Source organism: Nothobranchius furzeri, chromosome 17 (assembly GCF_043380555.1).
Source record: "Nothobranchius furzeri strain GRZ-AD chromosome 17, NfurGRZ-RIMD1, whole genome shotgun sequence".
NCBI classification, from domain to species: Eukaryota; Metazoa; Chordata; class Actinopteri; order Cyprinodontiformes; family Nothobranchiidae; genus Nothobranchius; species Nothobranchius furzeri.
This window is the reverse complement of record NC_091757.1, coordinates 39,635,023-39,661,661: the sequence shown is the minus strand read 5'-3', so window position 1 is coordinate 39,661,661 and position 26,639 is coordinate 39,635,023. Positions and strand designations below refer to the sequence as shown.

Sequence of the window (26,639 nt, the reverse complement as noted above, 5' to 3'; positions counted from 1 at the left end):
CGAAAAAGTACTTTGGACCACTGAGCAACAGTCCAGTGCTGCTTCTCTGTAGTCCAGGTCAGGCGCTTCTGCCACTGTTTCTGGTTGAAAAGTGGCTTGACCTGGGGAATGCGGCACCTGTAGCCCATTTCCTGCACACGGTGGCTCTGGATGTTTCTACTCCAGACTCAGTCCACTGCTTCCGCAGGTCCCCCAAGGTCTGGAATCAGTCCTCCTCCACAATCCTCCTCAGGGTCCGGTCACCTCTTCTTGTTGTGCAGCGTTTTCTGCCACACTTTTTCCTTCCCACAGACTTCCCACTGAGTTGCCTTGATACAGCACTCTGGGAACAGCCTATTTGTTCAGAAATTTCTTTCTGTGTCTTACCCTCTTACTTGAGGGTGTCAATGATGGCCTTCTGGACAGCAGTTAGGTCGGCAGTCTTACCCATGATTGCGGTTTTGAGTAATGAACCAGGCTGGGAGTTTTTAAAAGCCTCAGGAATCTTTTGCAGGTGTTTAAGAGTTAATTAGTGGATTCAGATGATTGGGTTAATAGCTCATTTAGAGAACCTTTTCATGATATGCTAATTTTTTGATATAAGAATTTTGGGTTTTCATGAGTTGTATGCCAGAACCATCAATATTAGAAACAATAAAAGGCTTGAACTACTTCAGTTGTGTGTAATGAATCTAATATATATGAAAGTCTAATGTTTATCAGTACATTACAGACAGTAATGAACTTTATCACAACATGCAAATTTTTTGAGAAGGACCTGTATTAATGGTGCAAATAACAAAAAAAAAAAATGTTTCAGCTCCTTGGAGTTTCAAAGCTCTCAGAGAAACTCTGATGAAGACACATAATGAGTTGAAATGGTAGTTTTTGTTATTTGCACCATTAAAATATTTATACTTATTTCAGGGCTCCAGCTCTCCTGCTTCTCATTTTTATGTTCAGATATGTACCAACTTGCCATTCTTGACCTATTTTGAGAAATACAAATGAAAAAAATTACCATAAAATAGTTTTATTTTAAAAAAATCATAGTTTTGCTGCTGGTGAGGACTACTAATTTGAGTTCTCTTTCTTAACATTCGTTTCGATGTCTCACTATGGGATACGCCCCTCCGCGGATTCCTCAGAAGCACTTATCTCAATACGCCAATCCTGATTGGCCAGTGACGGTGACGTACGCGTCCCCCTGCTACTATAAGTAGCAAGCGTCCCAACGCTGGTATGATTAGTGATGTGAGCCAAACTGAAGTTTTAGTCATCGGTCCTGAGGCCCAGAGAGAGAAACTTTTACCTAAACTACAGTCAATGTCTTTTTATCCATCTCTACAAGTGAAGAATCTGGGCGTTATTTTCGACTCTGAGCTGACTTTTATCCCCCACATTAAAAACATCACAAAAATAGGTTTTTACCATCTTAAGAATATCGCCAGAGTCCGACCCATTCTCTCTCGGGCCAATGCGGAGACGCTAGTGCATGCTTTTATAACCAGTATAATTGATTACTGCAATGCCCTGCTTTCTGGTCTTCCCAAAAAGAGCATCTCAGGTTTACAACTCTTACAAAACTCAGCAGCACGTGTCCTGATGAAGACCAGGAAGCGGGAGCACATCACTCCGGTTTTAAAATCACTGCACTGGCTCCCCGTATGTTTCAGGATCGATTTTAAGGTTCTTTTAATGGTTTTTAAGTGTCTTAATGGTCTTGGGCCTTCTTATCTTTCAGAACTGCTTTTACTATATAAACCCTCGCGGTCTCTGCGCTCCTCTGGCAGCCGTCTCCTAGTTATCCCTAAAGTTAAGACTCACACCCACGGCGAGGCGTCCTTCAAGTATTACGGCCCTCGCCTTTGGAACGGGCTGCCGGAGGACCTCAGGTCCGAAGGGAACATCCAGGCTTTTAAGAATAGGCTCAAGACCCACCTTTTTAGCTTAGCTTTTAACTGATCACTATTTATCTACAAATACATATTTATCTCTTTTATTATTTTTATCATTTTATCTACATCTTAGTGTTTTTACATGATTATGTTTTCTTTTACTATATTTATAATCACTTTTTATCAGTTACTTTTTATCATTATTAGCTTTTATTATTTTATATGTTATATATCTTAAATCCTCCAGTGTTTCCTCTGCGGAGCCCTCTGCCTTGGGGCCGGTGGTCAGGGGCGGCGGCGGCCGGGGCGCTCCCCGGGTAGTGCCCGGGCACTGGTGGGGGTTTCTGCCCTACGCCACTGGGCGTCATGGGCCGGTGTCTTGGCTGCTGCCGTGGAACTGTTGCTGCCAGGGCAGATGGCTCCGCTGATGATGTGTCGTTCATTACCTGACCCATCTGAACTCAGCCTATTGTTTACTCTGGTGTTCACGAGTGTGTGTGTGTGCGTGTGAGTGTGTGCATGGACGAGTGTGCGGGTGATTGTCCACTTTTGGAAGTTGGGTGCGGGAGGGGAACTGTAATTTTTAATTGTTTTATACTTGGGGAGGGGGCCTGGGATGGGAATGTGGGATCTATGGGGCCATTTTAATCTGTAAAGCACTTTGAGTTGCATTTTTTTTGTATGAAAAGTGCTATATAAATAAAGTTGATTTGATTTGATGATGTGTCGAACTGCCAAATCACGATGGCCACGTTGACTCCCCATTCCTACTTTTGTTTTGGAATCAATAGTTGAGGACTCCTGTAGGTCAGAGAGGATTAGGGAGAAACTGATGTGGAATGTGCACCTGTTTGTCATCTGAAGGCAGATCAGAACGTAAACAAAGACTGAAAACCTCAGTTTTAAAATCTCATCTTAGTTTGACACATTTCCCAAGTTAATCTATCGGTTTGAAATCTTTGAATTCAGGAAAAATTTCAGCTTCAGTCTGGTGTCAAAATGAGCGAATGTGACGATTTTATAAACCTGCTTTCATTGTCCGAGTTGCTTTTTAAATTTTGTTTAGCCTCTTCATCCTGTAACCTGTTGTAAATATTTGAATCGTGTGGTGAAAATCTCCCTAAACATAAATGTTGTGTAGGAAGAATATCACCAGTGACACATTTCCAAACTTGGTCCTGCTGTTACAATAAAGACTGAAGTCAAACTCATTTTTGCTGTTTCTTTGTGTTACTGTTTTTTCTTTCCATCTGTGTGTGTGTGTGTGTGTGTGTGTGAGAGAGAGAGAGAGAGAGCCCTTTGTTTTCCTTTTGCTTTGCCTTTCCTTGACCACTGAGCATTCATGTTCACATGCTGCTTTTATCTCCATCTGCCACAATAACAGTCCATGAAGAGACCCCATCACATCCATCCCAGCATACCTGAGGTGGGATTATCCCACTTGCTTCCTTGCATTTTGAGGACCAGCTTGTTTTAGCTTGTTGAGCGTTTCTGTTTCTGTGTTGTTAGGAGGGCAGAAAGCACCGGCTTCTATTACAGTGACCCTTCGAGGAGCTCAGCCGAGTAGAGCAGCACATCTCAGCCAAGCAGGGGAAAGTGTGGCAGCAACTCGCACTAATGAGCCCAAGGTGTGTCATTTCACCAATTCATGGACACATTTTCACTAAGATGGAGGGTTTTCCAGTATGAACAGCCTGTTTTAAGGTCGGACCACAGCACCCTAGTCAGATTTCAGTACAGACTAGCCACACTTCTTATGAGCTGGAGTCCTGGTGCATCATCCAAGTGGGTCTGAGTTTCACCCTTTCATTTCCACATAAAGGAAAAAGTAGTGATCTTTTTATACATTGTTCATTTGGGGCAATAAGAGCAAACATTTAATATAAAATCATTTAAAAATAGTAATGCGTTTATTTATACCCTTTTAAAATCACTGAAGTCAAACATAAGTGAAACCTTTGTTATATTAAGCAGGTTTTACATGCTTTTCTTATAATTCCATTTTTGTTCTTATTTTTAAATCTGTTTTTGTTAAATCTTGTTCAGAAATGGTCAAATATGGCCTCCAGTCCTATAAAGGTTTAAGGCAGGAATATCCAAAGTGCGGCCCTGGGGCCATTTATGGTCCTCGAAGGAATTTTTGAGACCTCACTTTCATTTCTAGAATGATGAATTTTTCTCTCCTGTTGACTATTGATTATTGACTTTTTTATATTCAGAATTTTACCAATTAGCATATTTAGTAAGTATTAGTTTAAAAATTAACTAAATAGTTTTTCATGTTTAATGTTTGCGAGTTGGAAAGACCATTAACTCGAAGATTTTGGCTCTTGTTTTGGTCCTGGTTTAAAGTAATAATCTGATTATACTAAAATGTGAAGCTAAAATGGGGATAAAAAAATAGCCTATCAATTTATGCCTCCGTTTTCGCTCACATCTTTGATCCAAGTTACCACAGCAGGGCACTTTGGGAAGGTGGAGAGAGAAGACAAACTACAGTGGAAGATTTTCTGTAGAACGTTCTGGACATTAGTTATCATTGTTCTGGATTGTCATACAGTTGTATAAATGAGGTGTATTTATTTTATTGATACTTTTTATTCTTATAGATTAAAACAACACTAAAGAGAAACGTGATTGGTAGCTAAGACTCATGCTCTCATTGGCTCCGCCCAAATTCCTCCCACCGAAGCTAGAATTGAGACAAAATGATTTGTAACACTGTGGATTTGAGGTTTGTACCTGTAGAATGAAATGTGTGTTTTGAGAGTTTTGATTTCAAACTTGTACCTTGATTTTTTTTCAATTTGAAAGTCTGCTAGTTACAAAACGAAAGTTTCATGTTTCTGAATGAATGTTTGATGTTACAAAATGAGTAGTAAATGTACAAAATAATAGTTTGATTTTACAAAATAAATACATGCACAAAATGAAAATTTCCTGATACAAAAGAAATACAAGTACAAATTGAGAATTACAAGTTAGAAAACTAAAGTTACAAGTTACAAATCCAAAGTTATGTGTGATGAAACATGTTAGAAGTTTCAAAACTTGGTACAAGTTACGCTGAATATTGTCCCAATCCTAGCTCCATAAACTACTAGCCTTTATATATATCGGTACAATAAACAGCTAACAGATGTAAACCAAGTAGAAACCTTTAACCTTTAACTCCTGAGCACGTTGAGCTGTAGGAGTTGGTGGACCATGTGTGGTGGAGCTGACCAGGAGGCAGGAAAGCTAAGTAAAAATGGGTTTAATGACAGGATACGGCAGGAACAACACGACAAACAACAATGATCCGACAATGACTGATACAAGAAGGGAGGTATAAATTCACAGGGGAAAATCAGGAACACATGGGCAGGTTAACAAGGGGCAGGTGAGACAAATAAAAACTAATCAGGAGGCAGGGGAGAGTCACAGACGGAGGGAGGCAGGAGCAGATTATGACATTAACTAGTGCCTACCCAAACCACAAAACTGGTTTCTGGTCAGCAGAGGGCTACAGAGTGGTGTCAAATGTGAAGTTGGTAAAGTTTCTACCTCAAGAATCACTGAAACCCACTTTGAAAGCAATAGCCTATAATGTTAAAACCTTTATTTAGCGTTGCATTAAAAAAAGCAATAAAACATGAAAAATACCATGCTATTGTGCATTTATAATTTAATTGTGATTAATCACCAATTCACAATCAAATTCATGCGATTAATTGTGAGAAAAAAATGTCAATTGACTGCCCAAGTAGTAATGTTTTGCTTTTTATTCTAATGGCTTCCTATTTTCAATTCTCCTTGGTAGCCTCAAACCATCGCACTACCACCACCGTCCTTGAATCTTTGGAGGATATTTTTTATTAAATGCACCAGATGTGGCGGAACACACACACACACACTCAAATTTTTGTTTTACCATGGAAGGTTGATTAATCTTTCACTGAGGACCAGGTTTGTCTGGAGACAAACGCGCTGTGCCGCTCTCTGCTCAGAAGAGTCCATAAATGATGTAATATCAGTAGAAAACTTTTTTCCGGCTCCCCTGGATGCGTAGGATATCTAACTCCCCCATAATTCGATCCCTGCTCCTGGATGAAAAGCCGGACATTTTCATCAATACAAGAACCCCCAGTCTGGACGCCCGGACAGAGAGTGAAAAGTGGACATGTCCGGGGAAAACCGGACGTACGGTCACCCTAGTTTAATATAAAGCGGGAGATTACAGATAGGCCTACAGTATTTTGCTCGTGCCCTTGCTGCCCTGGGCCCTTTAGAGATCGTGGGCCCTGGGCAATTGCCCAGTTGCCCGTATGGTTAATCCGGCCTTGCCATTAGGCATAGGTAGGCGGCCGCCTGGGGCCCCCTTGTGTTGGGGGGCCCCCTAGCCCTGACCGCCGACACCCCTCTGTTAATGCCACAATATTCTTATTACCAACCAGTGGCCGCAGACGGGATTGGACATGCGCACTTCTCATTACCATAATTCCTGAACCGTTCAAGATATCATTAAAATTCCAAAAGTGCTGAAAAGACTAAAAATGGGGCTTTGCATGCATATGTCATGAGTTGGTGTAGGAGGATGTTTTAGGACCCAAGATGCAGATACCAGATGAATGAGGCAGAGGTGGAGAGAGAGACATAATACAATTCCTTTCGTCAAACATTTTGACAGGTCTATTGTTCTTTGACCTTTTTGACCTTTCAGTCCTATTGTTCATTTTGACCCTTGACCTTGCCCCCCTTTCCTATCATTAATCAAATGGACAGGTGTATTGTTCAATCCTTGCCCCCCCTTCCCTATCATTAATCAAATGGACATGTGTATTGTTGATCGTCCAGATGGCCTAGACCCCCCACGCCGCATCATCAATGGCGTATTGTTGAGCGTCCAGATGTCCATGATCCCCCACGTCATAGGCTAATGTGTGTAATGGCGCGTGAAGTTTCTTATTGTGTTACCCCAGTGGTTCTCACAGCCCCCTCCCTTCTGAGTGTAATCCTATAGTGGATAACTCTTTAAAAGCTCAGATCGTGTCCGAATGCTGAAAAGCCGAGCTCTAAGAAAAAATGATGAACCACGAGGAGATGCATGAAGCACCAAGCCACGAGGAAGAGGTGTCTACATCCGATGCTTCAACTTCAACTCAAAAAGTGAAAGAAGAGAGCGTGGATACGCCGCTGTCAAAAACCATGCTTTGTGAAAAATCCATCACGATCCATCAGATGCCAGCTGGGATTGGTGCTCCCCGCAAATCTACATTTTACATCTGCAGAGTGCAGGTTCCTCCTTTCGGCGGTAAAGAGATCTTGGAGCAAATATGGCAGTTGGAACCTTACGGCTATTCCGGTAGTTTTGGGTACCGGTTCAGCTACGACACTAAGGAACTGTGTTTAATCCAAGATGTGGCTGAGGGCGAACCTCTTAAATCGTATTTATCAAACTCACCCACGGTTCTCTCCTACAACGACTGGGCTGTGCTCAGGCTGGCTGTTCCACGCAAGGTGCACAGAGATGATGATGAGAGACCTCGTCCGCCTGTCAATCGCAGCGGGCCGCAAGCTCTTCCAACGTTGGATGAAATCCAGAACGCTGTGACAGCATTCAGCGCTTCATGGGAGGGGGAAGAGGATGCGGATGGAGAGTGGATGTTCAAGGCCTCGGTCCGTGTGAGAGGATTTGAGCTCTTTTTTGTGCTGGAAAATGTGCATTCTGTATGCGGAATTTACCGCCTTCTACAGGTTGTACCTTTCGAAGCCTGGTGTGAAAAAATAAATGAAGTGGAGGATCGTATTACTTCACTTTTTCGTACCAGCCGCTGTTGGAACGACATTCTGACAGTGCGAAAAAAGCTGGAGTTCTAAGACCTGCCTTAGGAGGAGGAGGAGGTCGCATCATACCACGCCCCCCACCCAGCACTAGTTATAAAGAGCTTACAGTTAGAAACCATTTCATCCAGACGATCTAAGGCATCAGCATGACGGGGTTCTACAATCAGACGACCCTTAAAGACCTTTGGAGCCCACCACCGAGCTGGGTACTAACGGATTCATCACCACCGAGATACAACACCAGTCCGAGGTCCAGATCGCTACCATCACCACCACCGCCGAGATACAACGGCAGTCCAAGGCCCGCATCGGCACCACCGTGTTTTCCAGAGGATAACCTACCACGACTTCCCACCATCATGGAGGTTCCGGAGAACGTACCATTCAGGCCCTGGGTCGACGGGGCTGATCCACCTTTGGTGACATCAAACCCTGAGCCGCCGCCAGGTCATGAGGAGGAGGATGTGCAACCCCTCGACATCCAGAGCACCGATGAGGAGCCTCACCGTCTGCCTGACTGGGTGTTTTCAGAAGACAAAGTAGACCGTGTGAAAATGGGTCTTCTTCACTTGGTCAACATGGCGATCAAAGCTCACTTACCAACCATCTGCCACGGATGCAAGATCGATCACCCCAGTCAACGGCAACACGAATGTCTTTACGTAGCTGAAAATGAATTATTTTACAATTTTCACTTTACGGACATTATTCGCAGGGTTTTAACACCTAAACTGATTCCGGCTCTTCAAAGTTTTCTCAGTCTGCACGGCTTCCAGCCTCTGGACACTGAGATTCTGTTCACCATGGCTGTGACGCAGCTGCACGGATTCAGGGCTGTGATGCCCATTCACAAAGACATTTTTCCGGTGTACGATCGCCTGTCCAAAGCTGACCTGGACGCGCTGTCCGGGGTGGTGATGGAGTGAGCGAGCTGCGGAGGGTCTCTTCTACAACTTTATTATTATATTTGACGACAGTATGATTAGTTTTTAGTTCTGACTAGTGTTTAGATTATATTTGACGACAGTATGATTAGACTGTGTGATTTTATTCATTATATTTGACGACTGTTTTTAGTTCTGACTAGTGTTTAGATTATATTTGACGGTTGTTTTTTACAGTATGATTAGACTGTGATTTTATTCATTATATTTGACGACTGTTTTTAGTTCTGACTAGTGTTTAGATTATATTTGACGGCTGTTTTTTACAGTATGATTAGACTGTGTGATTTTATTCATTATATTTGACGACTGCTGTTTTTTACAGTATGATTAGACTGTGATTATATTCATTATATTTGATGACTGCTGTTTTTTACAGTATGATTAGATTTTATTTCTGACGGTAGCGTCATTAGATTTTAGTTCTGATTAGATTGTGTGATTTTATTCAGCTGTGTGTACAATTTATGAAATAAAAAGAACTAATGAAAACAAATATGCATCATTTTTGCCAACCATTCATCAGAGATGGAGGAGGTAATGAAAAAGGTTTATTTTACACCAGAACATCAGGGTAGTTACGGTGGTGTGGAAAGGTTTAGAACCGGTTTACAACAAGATATTGGGGAGAAAGTTTCATCGGATAAGGCTCGCGATTTTCTCTCAGAACAAGACGCCTATACACTTCACAAACCTGCAAGAGTTCATTTTCCGAGAAATAAGGTTTTTGTCTCAGGGCCGCTAAAACAGTTTCAAGCTGACTTATGCGACATGCAGGCCTTGTCAAAATCAAACGACGGCTTTAATTACCTGTTAACCGTCATAGATGTATTTTCAAAGAAAGCCTATGTACGAGCCCTGAAAAACAAATCGGGGAAAGATGTTACAGAAGCTTTTGCTTCAGTTTTGAAAGACAGCGGTGTCCCTAAAAAATTGCAAACGGATTCCGGTAAAGAATTTTTTAATAAGAAATTTGAAGCCCTCATGAAGAAGCACAAAATTGTGCATTTTGCCACAGCCAGCAGCGTTGTGGAGAGATTTAACAGGACTCTAAAAGGTAGAATGTGGAGATATTTCACAGCCAAAAACACACATCGCTACATAGATGTGATTCAAGATTTGGTGAAAGGTTATAATCATAGCTACCACACTTCTATCAAAATGGCCCCCTTTGAAGTTAACACAGAAAATCAATGGCAAGTGTTTCGCAACCTTTACGGGACCACCGCACCGAAGCCTGCAAAGAAAATGAAGTTTAACAGGGGTGACGTTGTGAGAATTTCCAAACTCAGAGGTGTTTTTGATAAAAAATATGAGCAGAGTTTCACGCACGAGCTGTTCACAGTGGACGAGTGTCTTCATCGAGCACCGCCGGTTTATAAACTCAAAGATTTTGATGGGGAAAAAATTGAAGGGTCATTTTACGAACCCGAATTGCAGAAAGTAAACTTATCGACCGAACGATCCTTCCACGTTGAAAAAATTTTAAAGCGCAGAACTTTCAGAGGCCAGAAGCAAGTTTTTGTTAAATGGCTTGGCTGGCCTCAAAAATTTTCCAGTTGGATTAAAGCCTCAGACATGCACGACGTTTAAAAACAGATACAATAAAAAAAATGGATCTGAGACAAGAGGAGGGTTTTTATATCACTTTACCCTCTAATGCCAGTGACGAAGTGTTTAAAAATAACACGATTGCCAGTTACAGAACCGATCTAGCCCGTCACATCAATCTCAATGGCAGGTGGCAAGTGGGACTGTCTGAAATCACTTACGTGCACTCGTGGTTTAATTTACCGAACGATCGTGCGTTTCTTGAATGGCGACGAGTGAAAGAACCTAAGAAAATCAACAGAGCTCCGATTACCCCCGGATATTATAAAGCTATCCAAACACTTAGAATGGAATGTGAGACTGCTATGAGAAAGATTGATACTGATTTCTATCTCATTCACAGATTTCCCGACCCCATTCTCAAATATCAGATCGGCGATGAAATATAATTTAGATTTTTAGCGCCTCTGGCCTATCTGTTAGGTTTCAACGCGGGTGAGTGGTTGACGCCTGAAGGTACTTCAGGCCTCGATGAACCGATCAAATCGGCGCCTCACCCACCCGATTTAACAGGCGGTCTATATCAATTTTACTGCTACACGGATGTCGTGACCGAGCAGTTGGTCGGCGACGTCTTTGCGCCTTTATTACGTACGGTGAAAGTTGAAGGGACCTTCGGTCACACGGTCACTCGTGTTTAATCCTGTGGATTACATCAGCGTTTCTACGAATCATATAGAAAGCATTCATATCGAAATAAAATCTGATCAGAATGAGCCGATTCACTTCTTATACGGAAAAACAACGGTGAGGCTTCATTTCAGGCCCGCACATCAGAGAAATACAATAATATAACGCTCGTGAAACAGGGTGAGAGAGTCAGTTACGCTCGTACGTCTTGCAAACATGATTTATCACCTGCAGAGAAACGATCCCAACCGTTTTATCAATTATTACGTCACTCAGGCCGGTCATGGTTTACCAGGTTTTAGCGGTGTTCCTTATATGTACGGACGTGGCTTTGGATCGATATTTTCAAGACTGTTTCGATTCATATCACCTTTTGTTAAAAAAGGATTTGCTCTGGCTAAACCGCATCTCAAAAAGGCCGCTACAGGAATCGTGTCAGATGTGTTGACGAGAGCCGTCGGTAAAATCACTGACCCTAATGCCCAAGAGGGGTCAGGCCTCATGGTTCTGTCGAGGCGTGTTTGCAAAAGACCCCCCGGCAGGCGTTTAAAGACATCTACATCACGAAGCGACCGGCGCATCAAAGCTCCAGTTACAAAACGCAAGCAAAAGAGGAAGAAGTCTCGTCAGACGGGCTCTGATATTTTTTAATCATGTCACTGCTCCACAGCAAATCGTCAGAATGTACGCTGAGTGAACTGGATCTCTTCACCGTACCCATGACTCAGTTGTCTATCGAAGATAAGATCTACAGCGAAATTTTACCCATAGCGGCTCTGACGGATGGCGGGCCTGTAGAATTTTATGTCCCCGGAGATGGAGAGAAATATTTGGATTTAAACGATACTCTTCTACTTTTGCGGGTGAAAATTACAAACGATGACGGCAGCCCCCTGCCTGATGGTGCTGCCACCGGTCTGATTAATTACCCGATAAACACGATTTTCTCACAATGTGACGTGGTTCTCGGCGACCGTCTGATTTCACAGTCCAGCGCCACGCACCCTTACAGAGCCGTCGTCTCATCGTCGTCTTCCTCCGCTTATCCGGGTCCGGGTCGCGGGGGCAGCATCCCAACTAGGGAGCTCCAGGCCGTCCTCTCCCCGGCCTTGTCCACCAGCTCCTCCGGCAGGACCCCAAGGCGTTCCCGGACCAGATTGGAGATGTAACCTCTCCAACGTGTCCTGGGTCGACCCGGGGGCCTTCTGCCGGCAGGACATGCCCGAAACACCTCCCCGGGGAGGCGTCCAGGAGGCATCCTGACCAGATGCCCAAACCACCTCAACTGGCTCCTTTCGATCCGGAGGAGCAGCGGTTCTACTCCGAGTCCCTCCCGAATGTCCGAGCTCCTCACCCTATCTCTAAGGCTGAGCCCGGCCACCCTACGAAGGAAACTCATTTCGGCCGCTTGTATCCGCGATCTCGTTCTTTCGGTCATTACCCAAAGCTCATGACCATAGGTGAGGATTGGGACGTAGATCGACCGGTAAATCGAGAGCCTGGCTTTCTGGCTCAGCTCCCTCTTCCCCACGACAGATCGGCTCAGCGTCCGCATCACTGCAGACGCCGAACCAATCCGCCTGTTGATCTCCCGATCCCTCCTACCCTCACTCGTGAACAAGACCCCGAGATACTTAAACTCCTCCACTTGAGGTAGGACCTCTCCCCCGACCCGGAGGTGGCAAGCCACCCTTTTCCGGTCGAGAACCATGGTCTCAGATTTGGAGGTGCTGATCCTCATCCCAGCCGCTTCACATTCGGCCGCGAACCTACCCAGCAAGAGCTGAAGGTCAGAGCTGGATAAAGCTAGGAGGACCACATCATCCGCAAAAAGCAGAGACGAGATTCTCCTGCCACCAAACTCGACACACTCCACACCACGGCTGCGTCTAGAAATTCTGTCCATAAAAGTGATGAACAGAACCGGTGACAAAGGGCAGCCCTGGCGGAGTCCAACCCTCACTGGGAACAGGTCCAACTTACTACCGGCTATGCGGACCAAACTCACGCTCCTCTGGTAAAGGGACTGAATGGCCCTTAACAGAAAGCCACCCACCCCATACTCCTGGAGCGTCCCCCACAGGGTGCCCCTGGGGACACGGTCATAAGCCTTCTCCAAATCCACAAAGCACATGTGGATTGGTTGGGCAAACTCCCATGCCCCCTCCATCACCCTTGCAAGGGTATAGAGCTGGTCCACAGTTCCACGGCCAGGACGAAAACCACATTGCTCCTCCTCTATCTGAGATTCAACTATCGATCGGACCCTCCTCTCCAGTACCTTGGAGTAGACCTTTCCAGGGAGGCTGAGGAGTGTGATCCCCCTATAGTCGGAACACACCCTCAGGTCACCCTTCTTAAAGATGGGGACCACCACCCCGGTCTGCCACTCCCTAGGAACTGCCCCCGATGACCACGCAATGTTGTAGAGACGTGTCAACCATGACAGCCCTACAACATCCATAGCCTTGAGATACCCAGGACGAACCTCATCCGCCCCCGGGGCTCCGCCGCTGTGTAGTTGTTTGACTACCTCAGCAACTTCTGCCCCCGAGATCAGACAGTCCATCCCCAGGCCTCCCAGCTCTGGTTCCTCCTCGGAATGCGCATTGGTGGGATTGAGGAGCTCCTCAAAGTATTCCTTCCACCGTCCGACTATAGCCTCAGTTGACGTCAGCAGCTCCCCATCCCCACTGTAGACAGTGTGAGCGAGTTGCTGCCTTCCTCTCCTGAGGCGCCGGACAGTTTGCCAGAACCTCTTTGGAGCCGATCGATAGTCTTTCTCCATGGCCTCACCAAACTCCTCCCACGCCCGAGATTTTGCCTCGGCAACTGCCACTGCTGCACCCCGCTTGGCTATCCGGTACCTGTCTGCTGCCTCCGGAGACCCACAGACCAGCCACGCCCTGTAGGCCTCCTTCTTCAGCCTGACGGCTCCCCGAACCTCTGGTGTCCACCAGCGGGTACGGGGGTTGCCACCACGACTGGCACCGGCCACCTTACGACCACAGCTAGCAACAGCCGCCTCGACAATCGCAGAGTGGAACAAGGTCCACTCGGACTCAATGTCCCCCACTGCTCTCGGGACGTGGTCAAAGCTCTGCCGGAGGTGGGAGTTGAAGACCGTCTTGACAGGTTCTTCTGCCAGGCGTTCCCAGCAGACCCTCACTATGCGTTTGGGTCTGCCAGGTCTACGCGGCATGTTCCCTTGCCATCTGATCCAACTCACCACCAGGTGGTGATCAGTTGACAGCTCCGCCCCTCTCTTCACTCGGGTGTCCAAAACATACGGCCGCAGGTCAGATGATACGACTACAAAATCTATCATCGACCTGTGACCTAGGCTGCCCTGGTACCAAGTGTACCGGTGGGCATCCTTATGTTCGAACATGGTGTTCGTTATGGCCAAACTGCGGCTTGCACAGAAGTCCAATAACAAAACACCGCTCGAGTTCAGATTAGGTGGGCCGTTCCTCCCAATCACACCCCTCCAGGTCAAGCTGTCATTGCCCACGTGAGCATTGAAGTCCCCCAGCAGGACAATGGAGTCCCCTGATGGAGCACTATCTAGCACTCGTCCCAGGGACTCCAAAAAGGGTGGGTACTCTGAACTGATATTTGGCCCATAAGCACAAACAACAGTCAGGACCCGTTCCCCGACCCGAAGGCGCAAGGAAGCTACCCTCTTGTCCCCCGGGGTAAACCCCAACACACAGGCAGAGAGTCTCGGGGCTAACAAAAAGCCAACCCCAGCCCTCCGCCTCTCACCCGGAGCAACTCCAGCAAAGTAGAGTGTCCAACCCCTCTCCAGGTCTCGGGTTCCAGAACCAATGCAATGTGTCGAGGTGAGTCCGACTATATCTAGCCGGTACCGCTCAACCTCTGCCACAAGCTCCGGCTCCTTCCCCGCCAGCGAGGTGACGTTCCATGTCCCAAAAACTAGTTTTCTTGTCCGGGGATTGGACCGCCAAGGCTCCCGCCTTGGTCTGCCACCCGATTCGCATTGCACCGGACCCTTCATGTTCCTCCTGCGGGTGGTGGGTCCACAGTTGGACGAGCCCATGTATCCGGTTCGGGCTGGGCCCGGCCGGGCCCCATGGGCGAAAGCCCGGCCACCAGGCGCTCGCTCACGGGCCCCAACCCCAGGCCTGGCTCCAGGGTGGGACCCCAGTAACCCTCCGGGCCGGGTACTCCGACTCTTCGTTTTAACCGCCATGAAAGATCCTTCGAACCGTTCTTTGTCTCACCCTTCACCTAAGACCAATTTGTCATGGGAGACCCTACCAGGGGCACTAAGTGCCCCAGACAACATAGCTCCTAGGATCATTAGGGCACTCAAACTCCTCCACCACGATAAGGTGACGGTTCAAGGAGGAGCAGCCCTTACAGAGCGATCATCGAAACCCTGCTGAACTTTTCTGAAGCGTGTTTGAAATCTCAATTCAGCGCGGGATTGTTCTTCAAAGACACCGTAGGTGCGCACGATTCCACCGTTGTGATTAACGGTCCCAATTCAGGCCTTAATCAACGAGCGACTTTTACAGAAAACTCCAGAGAAGTGGATCTGATAGGACCCCTGCATTCTGATATATTTTTCTGTGAAAGACTTCTTTTAAATTCTGTCGATCTCAGAATTAAACTGACACGCGCGTGTGATGCTTTTTGCCTGATGGGGGCGCGTGATTCCACCTACAAGCTGAAACTGCTGGGTGCATCGCTTTTTGTGAAGAAAGTTAATATTTCACCCGCCGTACGTTTGGGTCACGAGTCTGCTTTACTCAAAGCAAACGCCATGTATCCGCTCTCACGCGTGACCGTCAAAACTTATTCCATTCCACAAAATTCGAGGATATGTAATCTGGAGAACCTCTTTCTCGGCGCCATTCCTAAATATATCGTCTTGGGATTGGTGGATCACGAAGCTTACACAGGACGTAGAGACCTTTCGCCGTTTACTTTTCGCCACATGAATGTGGAATATCTGGCGTTGTCCAGAGACGGAAAACAGATTCCTTCGAAAGCCTTTCAACCTACTTTTTACCAGGGAACATCGGTCAGAGAATTTTATAATCTCTTTACAGCCACTTCAAGACAATTGAAAGATTTGCCTCTATCGATTAATAGGTTGGAATATCAACAGGGGTATACACTCTTTGCCTTTAATCTGAACACAGCGGATGACTCGGAGGCGCTTTCAACCGTTTCCACCGGCAACCTGAGGATGGAGATGCGCTTTGGGGAACCTCTGAGAGCCACGGCTACACTCATTGTGTATGCGTGTTACGACTCCATTCTGGAGATAAACTCAAAGAGAGAGGTATTGGTGGATTATTATTAATGGATAATCACGAATTGGACGGCATATTATCGAACCTGCTGGGAGATTATTTTGGTGGCGTGTACGCGTCTGATCAGCTGTCTACCGTCCCAAAAAACATTCGACTACCGGCCTACTTTGTGGTAAACACTCATCCTGTCCATTTACCCGGTGAACACTGGTTGGCGCTAGCTGTGGAACAAAATGGCCTCGGGACATTTTTTGACTCTTACGGTCTATCGCCTGAATTTAAATATTACCCTGAAAACATCCTGAATTTTCTAACAGAACGTTGTTCAAGAATACAATATCAGGATCGTCAGCTACAGAGTTTTGCATCCGACCGTTGTGGCCAGCATTGTGTTTTTTTCCTGTGTCATAAGGCTTGTGGACTTTCTCTGAAACAAATTCTGTCTAAATATCATAAAAATGTAGATAAAAATGATGCTATGGTTTATCATTTTGTTAAAAAATTTTCAAATTGCATCAAACGTCATGGTGTATACTTTCACACAGGTGAATTGTACTCTTGAAATGTTTAAAGAATGTCACGGACTGTGAAATTTGTTTTGAATAAAGTTTTATTGAACAAACAAGAGAGTTAAGGTGTAAAGCTGATCCATTTCTTCAAAGTGGGGACATCGCTCCAGCTTGGTGATAAAATGATATTTCTCCTCGGTTTTTTCTTTTTTTTCTTCAAAACACCGTCTTCAGAATCCGGAAGCACAACCCCTCCGTTCCTGAGTTGCGTAATCTGACGTTTCGCTAGCGGATTGGACACGATAGATAAGGGTACATTTTTTTCTACTAGTTTTTAGGAAAGGAGTCCAACCCGTCGGTTCTGATTGTGGATGTTTTTTTAACGGGTTGCTGATGCTTTTAATCAAGTCAAGGATGTGTGATCCTTTCTGCACATCGCCTTTATATTTAAATTCCCCCGTCGGAGTCCAGTTTAATCGTGTCATTTTCAGCAAGTACTCGGCGTTTTTTCTTCCGCGTACAGGAAGATTCTGTAGCGTTTCATTAATGAGTGTGTCAGCTGCTGTTTCTACAGCTGACGTAGGCTCAGCCGTCACAGTGGGCGGTTCAGTGGGAGGTGCACTTTCGTGTAAACCACCTCTCAACAACTTTAAATAACGCTGTAGCAGCGCATTGTATTTTTTAATTTTCTCATACGGCGTTAAACCCGTCTCCTGCATAATTAATTTCATTTCAGAGTCAAGATTCTCTTCAGCCACGTCCCGTATCGTAGGTTTAACAAGCTGACGTAATTGTTGGGGGGTCACCATAAACATTTTTTGAGAAGCCATCGTTTATTTCCTTATTAACCCACCTATCAGTTCCCCGATCAGAGGCGCTGCGGCAGCTAGTAGTATGGGTAGAAATCCGCCTTTCTGGCCGACTAAAAGCTTCTTTTTTTTTAAAAGGCTAGTTTTGTTATGAGTCAACTGTCTGAGCAATTCTTTGCTTCTAGACAACTTTTGAAATTGATGCGGCGACAGACGTATATTTCCTTTGATCACGTTTAAAGCTATCTCGCACAAAGCCTTGAGAACGTCCTCGGAGCACCCTTTTAAAAACTCCTGACGTTGGCGAGGCTTCATACGTGACAAAGCACGTAGAATCTTGGCGTTGCGTTTTATCTGGGCTGACATGGCTCTGTTTTAGACAAATACACCGCAGTGAGCTGATCCGGAAGTAAACCCGTACGAAGACGGAAAGATTCTGGCGTTTCCGCTTTTAAATCCACAATTAAATAACCGTACGGTTCTGACGTAGCGTCTTGAAAACTCTCCACAAAATATCTTTTTTGGGTAGGATATATTTGATTTGCTAAAACATTGATTTGCAATTTATCTCGAGGGTTTTTAAACAAAATCAAATAATTGGTGTTTAAGCTGATGGAACGACTATGTTTTCCTTGATGAAAAACATTTTGAGTGATTAAAATGACGCTCATATTTCTGTGATGTCTCAGCTGGGTAAATAATTTTAGCACCCCAGGATGGCTGAACGTTTGAGACATCATGTCATCCAAGATCACCAAGTGGTTTTGACCCGATGGAAATAATTCATCATCCTCGAATGAAAGCGGGAGACCTTGAATGAATCTAATACTTTTATTACAAAGATCATCATACATAGGTTGATAAGATGTAAAAAACCACACGATGTTTTTTGGCATTTCAGTTAAACATTGTGTTGGTCTTTCTTCTGTTAGACCAAGCACAGGTACGGAGAAGATGGAGTTAAACACCTTTTGAGTTGGCAGAATGTGGAGTCAAATGATCAGAAGTCCAGCCACTGTTTTCACCGCTCATGGGGGGAGAGCCTTTGCAACATACAGCAGGTCCCGCGATCTGCTCCTGTCAGTTGCTTCGGACAGACTCTCGCCGTTCTGCTGAAACGGCTGATTTTTATTGAAAAGCACAGGAATGTAACATACGCAGTTTGCCATACACACACGTAATTCTGCCATCTGCACCTGCAGACGCACGTCAGCTAATAGCCTTGTTAATGAAAGACCAATTCATCCCAAGGACATGCAACCTTGAGATGACCAGGACACATCCTGCAACATCCTTTGCTAACAAAGACAGTTGTTCTTGTATTGAGGAAATGAAGGAAGGAACACTTTCACTCCCTTATGCAGCTGTTCAGCTTGAGCAGAAAAGGCACAGAGAGGTTTTCGATATTATAACAAGATTCCATGAAAAGGCATATAATAATGTATTTATGATAATATATAAGGAGCATAAGTGAGAGATACATATTTGTTCATATAAAAGAGCTTATAATAATATATGAAAGAGCTTATATGAGAGATATATATTTTCAATCCCCCTTTTGAACTCTTTTAAGAGTTCAACAAAGATTAGATCAATAAATGGTAAAAATAAATTAAAAACACCAAATACCACTACAAAGAACCCATCTCAAAACACAGGATAAAGTTCCAGAATGATACATCAGCTCTAACATGTAATGATCTAGAAATTAAAAAAAAATAAACAGATGAATGCACAGCTGTGACTATGAGAAACTGTGGAACAATACATGAAACATGACTTTAGCATTAACTGAACATATCACGTCATGAACATATCGCATGCACACCCGTATGAGGGCGAAAAACCCTAATTATCGTACGTTAATAGGGAAAATTCCCCCATGTCCTCCCATTTTGGGACGAACACCTTTTGGCACAGAGTGGGCATGCCTAGCTTGAGGACAAATATCCACATCAATGGTCAAAAGAAAAACAACAAAAACAACAAAAGCACATGAAGATAAACAGGTGACATATATGATGAATAATGAACAATTAGCTTTAGCGAAGACATAATGAAACAGTAATAAATCCGGTTGAAGATTTCATTTAAAAGAATAAAACGGAAAAACAAGTTCAGCATCCACGTCGTCGTTGGGGTCTTTTGCTTGAGGAGGGCTTTATGTGGGCAAGTGTCCTTTATTAGTCAGCAAAGCAAAGGCAGAAGTCCTTGGCCCAGTCCTCCCTTTGTTCATCTGCACACAGCGTGGTGGTGCCGACGCCATCCTCCCCACGGCGAGCAAAACGCAACATGTCAACAAGAAAAACTTGAATTAGCACGCCAATTGCCTATAAACCTATTACCACAAAAAATTTCCTAAATATTAGACCCATAGACAAAGCACCCAGCCCCACATTCAGACCCCCTATCTAACCAAGCTACTTATCCTAAATTAAAGAGCTAGTTCGCCATTACGGCACGCAATGATTTACTCAAGCATTTATGGGTTAATGGTACAAGCAAAACTCACCTGATTGTCCTGATAACCAGGAGTAATGTAAATGGCCGCTCGGTAAAACGACCAGAAATGAGTCTTTAAAACCATATTAAAAGTCATCCAGCCCATTTGACCTAAACTCAGCCAGAACCACCTATTCTGTTCCTCAACCTTCGAAACCACATTCAAAACCCTTCATGCAACATCCACACACTCACAAAATGAACTCATGCTATCCCATAACAGTAACAAAACACTAGTCAAAACATGACATCCAGCACCCACCAGAAGACCTGCCTCACCTGAAATAGAGTGGTAACAGTCATGGTTATGTTATCACATTGATAAGTCAGATAATTTTGACACAAATGGGAACAAAATGTTGTGAAACCTAAGATTATATGGTAAACTCACACGTTGAGTCGCCTATCATCCGTAGTTCTGAATCCCCAGCATACGAGGAAATAATCTACAGCATTACGATCTATAACTTTGTCATTAACGTTCTCTAAGCACTATCCGGAAACATGTTAGTTCTGGGCTCATTATTGGCAGTTTACCAGGAATACACACATGCTATATTCTGTTAGGATTTTTTTTATAATCTCAGATCTGTCTGGCCCTTCTGGCCCACACAACGGTGTTACATACATTTTAAAACTATGACCCCATTTGCAGTAACCTCCCTTGGACAATTAAAACAATACTAGCACTAACCAGGAACTAGTTTAAAGTTGTAAAACTGGAACAAAAGTAAACAAACATCAGCTAAGTAACACAGGCATTGTATGGTTATTCTGCTAGTAAAGTCCTGTCATCTGCAGGTGTGACTGTAATGGTGTGAATGCAGGTATGGAAACCAGTCTAGGGTGTAGAGTAGTTGCATTTTACTCATCTTTCCATTGTGAACAATTCCTCTATTGGTGTTGCGGTCGTCAGAAGGCCTATAAAACGATGATACATTGCGGTGATATCTTTTCCTTTTTTGTCATTGGTTATCCTCTTCACCTCCTCCAGCAGAAACCCCATTGTAATTTATCAGGGACGGTTCCTAGCAGCATTCAAGACAAGAATCGTCATAAGACTCAGCAAACTTCTTCTTATGTTAGTCAATCTAGTCCCAGTAAGATGAGAAGCAACACTGTCCTTTAGTCCTCGTCTCAGGTATCGACGTGAGTTCATGAAAGTCCAATCTTCATCTTTTTCCATCCTCTCCCTTGGTCACCATGCAACACCAGGAAGACTCGCACTCCGGCCGGACCAGACGTCCCCCAAACCGATCGCCTAGGGATTAAAGGTTATGCACAAAAATGTCCTAACTCTTACTGACCCTAGCCTCTGATACCTTCAACATCAGACACATACAGTTACAAACAGCAAGCGCAATTAAAGGTACAGTGACATGACGACATGGACACACCCGGACACACAAACACATACACATGCACATACACAGAGAGAAAGAGAGAGTAAGAATGTGTGTGGGAGAAAGAAATGAGTGGGGTCCATTCTGCCACCAGCATCTCCACCTATGTCACAGAGAAAAAATTACAAAGAAATTAAAACATAAAGTAAATGACAATAATTCAATGGGTATAAATGATTTAACTGGAATACCCAACCATGCATGGGTTTTATAACAGTTCCAGCAACACTGGAGATGATGCCTTGTACAAGGAATTCTTAAGATGTCCTTCATCAATTAGAGGTTATAGCCAAATTGTTTCAGGATCCTGAAGTTGAATTGGTCAATTTACTCAGAATAGCCCAATGGCTTTGTTGATGTTTCTCAAGGCTCGGCCACGCCCATATAGATAAATAAACAAACAAACAAGACAAACACAGTCAAACACACGGTCCATACACGTCTCTGTGCCCTCACACACCAAGCAAATGTCAGACTGAAGCGAAAGTGTGAAAACACTTAACCTAACGCTAAATCAGTGGAAAGAAAAAATAAGACCTAAAGCATGTGATCAAATTAATCCAACAACACTTCCCATAACTACTGTTCTAAACTCACGTTGCGGTGTGATCTCTCCAATTAGAAATTAGGACAACCACTTTACTATCAATTCCACAAAATAGTTTCAGGTTTTCCAATGTCCCTTACCTAAACTACCTGTCTTTCTTACCTTCTTTCTTTCTTTCTTTTTCCTTTAAGAACACTACTCGCACAAGAGATCCCAAGAATTAATTCACTACTTAAGGTTAATTCATAAATAACGAGACTGCAGTTACAGGTTTGTTTGTGCATAGTATTGGTAATCAGCAGTTTTTCCTTATCTCCTCATCTAGAAGTGTGTTTCTGTGCTACTTCTCCATCTATAACACAAATTAGTGTCATCCTTAAAGCGTCTGAAATTAAGCTGCATTGCTAAATCAATAACGTGATTTGTGCTAAGAATTACTCCCCTACCCTCTTCCTTTTTCCAGTGGCACTGACTCTACGACAGATTTAGATCAGTTTAACGTTTTATTACTATTACGTTTCGTTTAATTAATTTAGCTTTTTCTCTCTTATTTTTATTTATTTATTTATTTATGTTATTTACTTATTTATCATGCCATCCTGTGATGATAAACTTAAAGAATTTTTAGCCAATTGTCGTCAAAAAGACCAATTAAAAATGTTATGTTAAAGATTTCACAAGATAAAAAATGTGAACATAATTTTTATCGAATGAGAGGTACAATTATTCAATATTTTGTAACATTATTTTCTACCACACTATTGTCTCGGATGAGATGTTCCAAGAATCATTTAGTCAGCTGAATGCCAAATTATTCATTTAATTGTTATTTTTATGCAATGAATGGAATGGGATGGAACTGTTCAAAAATTTGCGCATGTTTGCTCGAAGGAGAAAACTGTTGAAGCCTAAAGCGTTCTCCTAGACTTATAAATAGACACCATTTCCTTAACTAATGAAAATAAGTGATAACGCTGATGTATTCCGTTTTGAAAAGAAAGTGAGGCTTTACTGCATGTCCGCTGCAGCTGAGTATCCTAAGACAATAAAGATTATGTTGACGTCCAATGGTGAGTTGGGCTGAAATCCAGGTTACTAATCCTATTATTTATTTATTTATTGTTATTATTATTATCTTGTTTTTTTTTAGGCTAACTTTCTCAGTTAACTATGTTCTACAGTAGTTTAGTAAATTTTCCACAGTTCTGACATTTCATCAATTCAACTGGTTGTTGCCAAAAAGCCTTGTTCATTACCTGACTGCAGCAAGCACTCTTTTACTGGGTGTAACCATAGGAAACAGTCTCTTTTGAGCCTCTCTTTGTAAGTCCAGGATGACCACCGTCATTGATTAAAGTTCACATGTTAGCACACATGCTCCTCCCCTTTTGTACTTTGTTTCATCAGCAGCAGGGCAAATACGTTTCTGCCTCTTTGTCCATCTTGTAGTGCTCCCCCGTCTTGATGTTATAAGTCACAGCTTGTGGTGAGGGCTTCCAGGTTCTCTTTGTATAGAAGTCAGACCCAAACATTCTTTGCAGCTGGTTGTGACAGGCCCACCCAGTAAAGTTCATGCCCGCCACAATGCACAGCAAACGTTTCCCTTAAATATGTTGATTGGGTTGAAATGACAGAACTTTCTCTTTTACAAATCAAAATCAACGATGGTTTCTAATAATTAGTCGACTTTATTGACTCAAAGGTAAATCTGAACTACTTCCTATGCACAATTTGTTCTGAATCATCAAATCAGTTCTACACAGGTTTTAAACATTAGGCACAATCTATCCCAAATGCAAGATCCCTCCTTTCATTTTTTATTTATCTATTTTATTTTGGGAAAATAACTACCAGTTTTAACTCAAAACAGCCTGGTACAGTTTCTAGCCAGGTTACAGGAAATAATACTTAGTTTATCTGTTTTTTCATTATTCAGCGTCTCAAAATCCAGCCATTAACGTTAATGGTTCTTAAAGTTGAGGCAAGACAATTATTGGATTTTGTTTTATAGCAAGATTTAATAAATATTTTATTTCCTGACTGATTATTTGTTAATTTTATGGTTTTCATAAAGATGATCCTGAGAGGTTCAGAGCTGCTTTTCGCAGCACCCTGTGCTATTTTTAGACTACGGGATTCTTGTGTGTAAAAGTGGGTGGAGTCAGGTCCCCAGGCTGAAACTCCAGTCATTCTCACTAGATCTGTCCGAGAGGAAGGATCTCCTGAATACCCTAACCAGAAGCCTTAAGGTACGTCCAAAACACTGAAAAATATCCTTTCTAAAGTCACGAATAGCTTAAAACTGCATGTTACACAGAAAAACAGAGAGAGCGAGAGAGTCCAGCTGACTTCACGGCCCATAATCAGACAAAATACTTCCTTTATAACCACAACCATACAACTTTTGTATTTTAAAGGATTTTCTTGTCATCACACTAACGATAAATTCTTTTTCTATTGTTTCCACAGTCTCTTGAACTAAATAACCGTCTAGCAAAAACATGGACCGCACCCTGTTTCTCAAGCAGCTGCTCCCTCTATTAAAAACTGCGTCATTCAGGAGAAGATCCAGCGAAAGCAGCATTTACTTCTCATGCAAGAAGACACACATCCACTCATTCACAAGGCACAGACGACATTCTTTGTTTGTCACAGTCTTTTTTTTTTTTTTTTTTTTTAAAGTAAGTCAGTCCGTCACTTATTTATTCTCTCTCTCTCTATATAATATTTTAAGCACAGAATTTAAGTAACACTGCACTGGTTATTTTCAGAATTTAATGCTTACTATGCTTTTAAGCAGGACTTATGTAACATTAGAGCAAATCCAATTGCAATTTTTTTGAGAGCGCTCTGAGAAATAGTTTATATATTTATTTTCTGCAGATCTGTTTCGATTTTACCGTTTAGCAGCTATCTGACTTTATGTATATGTATATCCATATATTTCTAAAATAAAGCTGTCATATACAACCTTACTTGCGTTTCTTATTGGCTTTTTCCCTTTTTATCTCCAGGCCACTTAACCCCCAGATCGGGGTCACTCACATGCTGCCCCGCACACAAATGATTATCACGCTTGTACACTACATATGTATATATATGTATACACATATACATACATACACACATACATATACATATGTTACTTTAAAAACCTTTTATTTATTAACTTATGGTGTTCTGTTTAAAGACTGATCAGAACAGGGTTGCAGAATTTGAATTTTGCGTAGCTCCAAACATTAATTTTAGCACTGCAGTGTAATTTACATATACGAGTTGCAACTTTTTAAAGCTCTTATTTATCTTATTTATTTATTTTCTGGTACCGCATCAGGCCTTCACACACACATCCAGCGCTGTACACACACACACGGAGCTCCCAGAACTCGGCTCTGCATTCTGCACTCTCCTAGTGCTGCACTTTCAATCCAGAGCCGTAAGCAGCCTCTTGCTGCGCCTCACACACACAGGCTGAACTCAGCTTACACACACAGTGAAGCTTGTCTACAGCTGTGCTTTTTGTACTTTTATCAGTTACTTGGTACCTTTAAAGGTCCAAAAATTTTGTTAGAATTTTAGGAGATCTCTTTTTACCTCCTAGGGCCCCAAACCCAACTTTTCTTGTCTCATAAAAGGTCCCAGACCTTGTACATTAGAACATTTTTCTCATTTCATACAAAAGGTCCTTGACCTTTAGAATTTAGGGAGCTCTCTCTCTAGCCTCCCAGGCCCTTAACCCAAACCAGGTTCTTGACCTGTACTTTAAAATTTAGGGAGCTCTCTTTAGCCTCCCAGGGCCTTAACCTGAACCAGGTCCTCGACCTGTGGACTTTTAGGGTTCCCACACCTATGGACTCCAGCCAAGCATTATATAACCTCGTTATATATTCTATTCGCTCGTCAGCAAATAGTGTGGTCAGCCACGACCTGGAAAACGGAACTTTAGGGCTCTTCTAATAACCCTGGGCCTCCATCCCTCTTCTGTACTATTTCCTTATCTCATTTATCATTAAACCATTGTAAAATCCTTATCTTATTTTACCATTAAACCATTACAAAAAATCTCTTATTACTTCTGCACTTGTCTCCACTTTCTTCTCCAACATTTATTTTAGGACCACAGCTACTATGATTCTGGACACAAAGGCTTTGGATAAATCCAATGAGCAGTTTTTAGAAATAAGGTTCTGCTCACCTTGTTTTCCACCGCGGTGTTCTGTGCCAAGATCGTTCACTGGGTCGGTTGGTCAAATTGTCCTCCAAAAACTCCTTTTTCTTCAAAAAGAAAAAATCCTGTTCGTGACGCCAAATTTGTTGGTCTTTCTTCTGTTAGACCAAGCACAGGTACGGAGAAGATGGAGTTAAACACCTTTTGAGTTGGCAGAATGTGGAGTCAAATGATCAGAAGTCCAGCCACTGTTTTCACCGCTCATGGGGGGAGAGCCTTTGCAACATACAGCAGGTCCCGCGATCTGCTCCTGTCAGTTGCTTCGGACAGACTCTCGCCGTTCTGCTGAAACGGCTGATTTTTATTGAAAAGCACAGGAATGTAACATACGCAGTTTGCCATACACACACGTAATTCTGCCATCTGCACCTGCAGACGCACGTCAGCTAATAGCCTGGTTAATGAAAGACCAATTCATCCCAAGGACATGCAACCTTGAGATGACCAGGACACATCCTGCAACAT

At 43.3% G+C, this 26,639-nt stretch overlaps 1 protein-coding gene across 15 annotated transcripts in view; it reads left to right on the top strand.

Annotated features, from left to right (window-relative positions):
- Positions 1 to 26,639, top strand: part of LOC139063595 (KAT8 regulatory NSL complex subunit 3-like) — a 103,565-nt gene that overhangs the window by 29,788 nt on the left and 47,138 nt on the right. For 3 of the 15 annotated variants that reach the window (XM_070545950.1, XM_070545947.1, XM_070545946.1), the window contains exon 20: positions 3,387 to 24,921. The exons of 2 other annotated variants lie outside the window; for them this stretch is intronic. Coding sequence is in view for 3 of the 13 variants with exons in the window: in XM_070545946.1 (XP_070402047.1) it covers positions 3,387 to 3,419 (33 nt within the window). In the remaining 10 variants the exon portion in view is untranslated. Of the gene's footprint in view, positions 1 to 3,261; positions 3,304 to 3,386; positions 24,922 to 26,639 lie in introns of those variants that run through there. 10 more of the 15 variants (XR_011516983.1, XM_070545944.1, XM_070545948.1 and 7 more) reach the window with 8 other exon arrangements.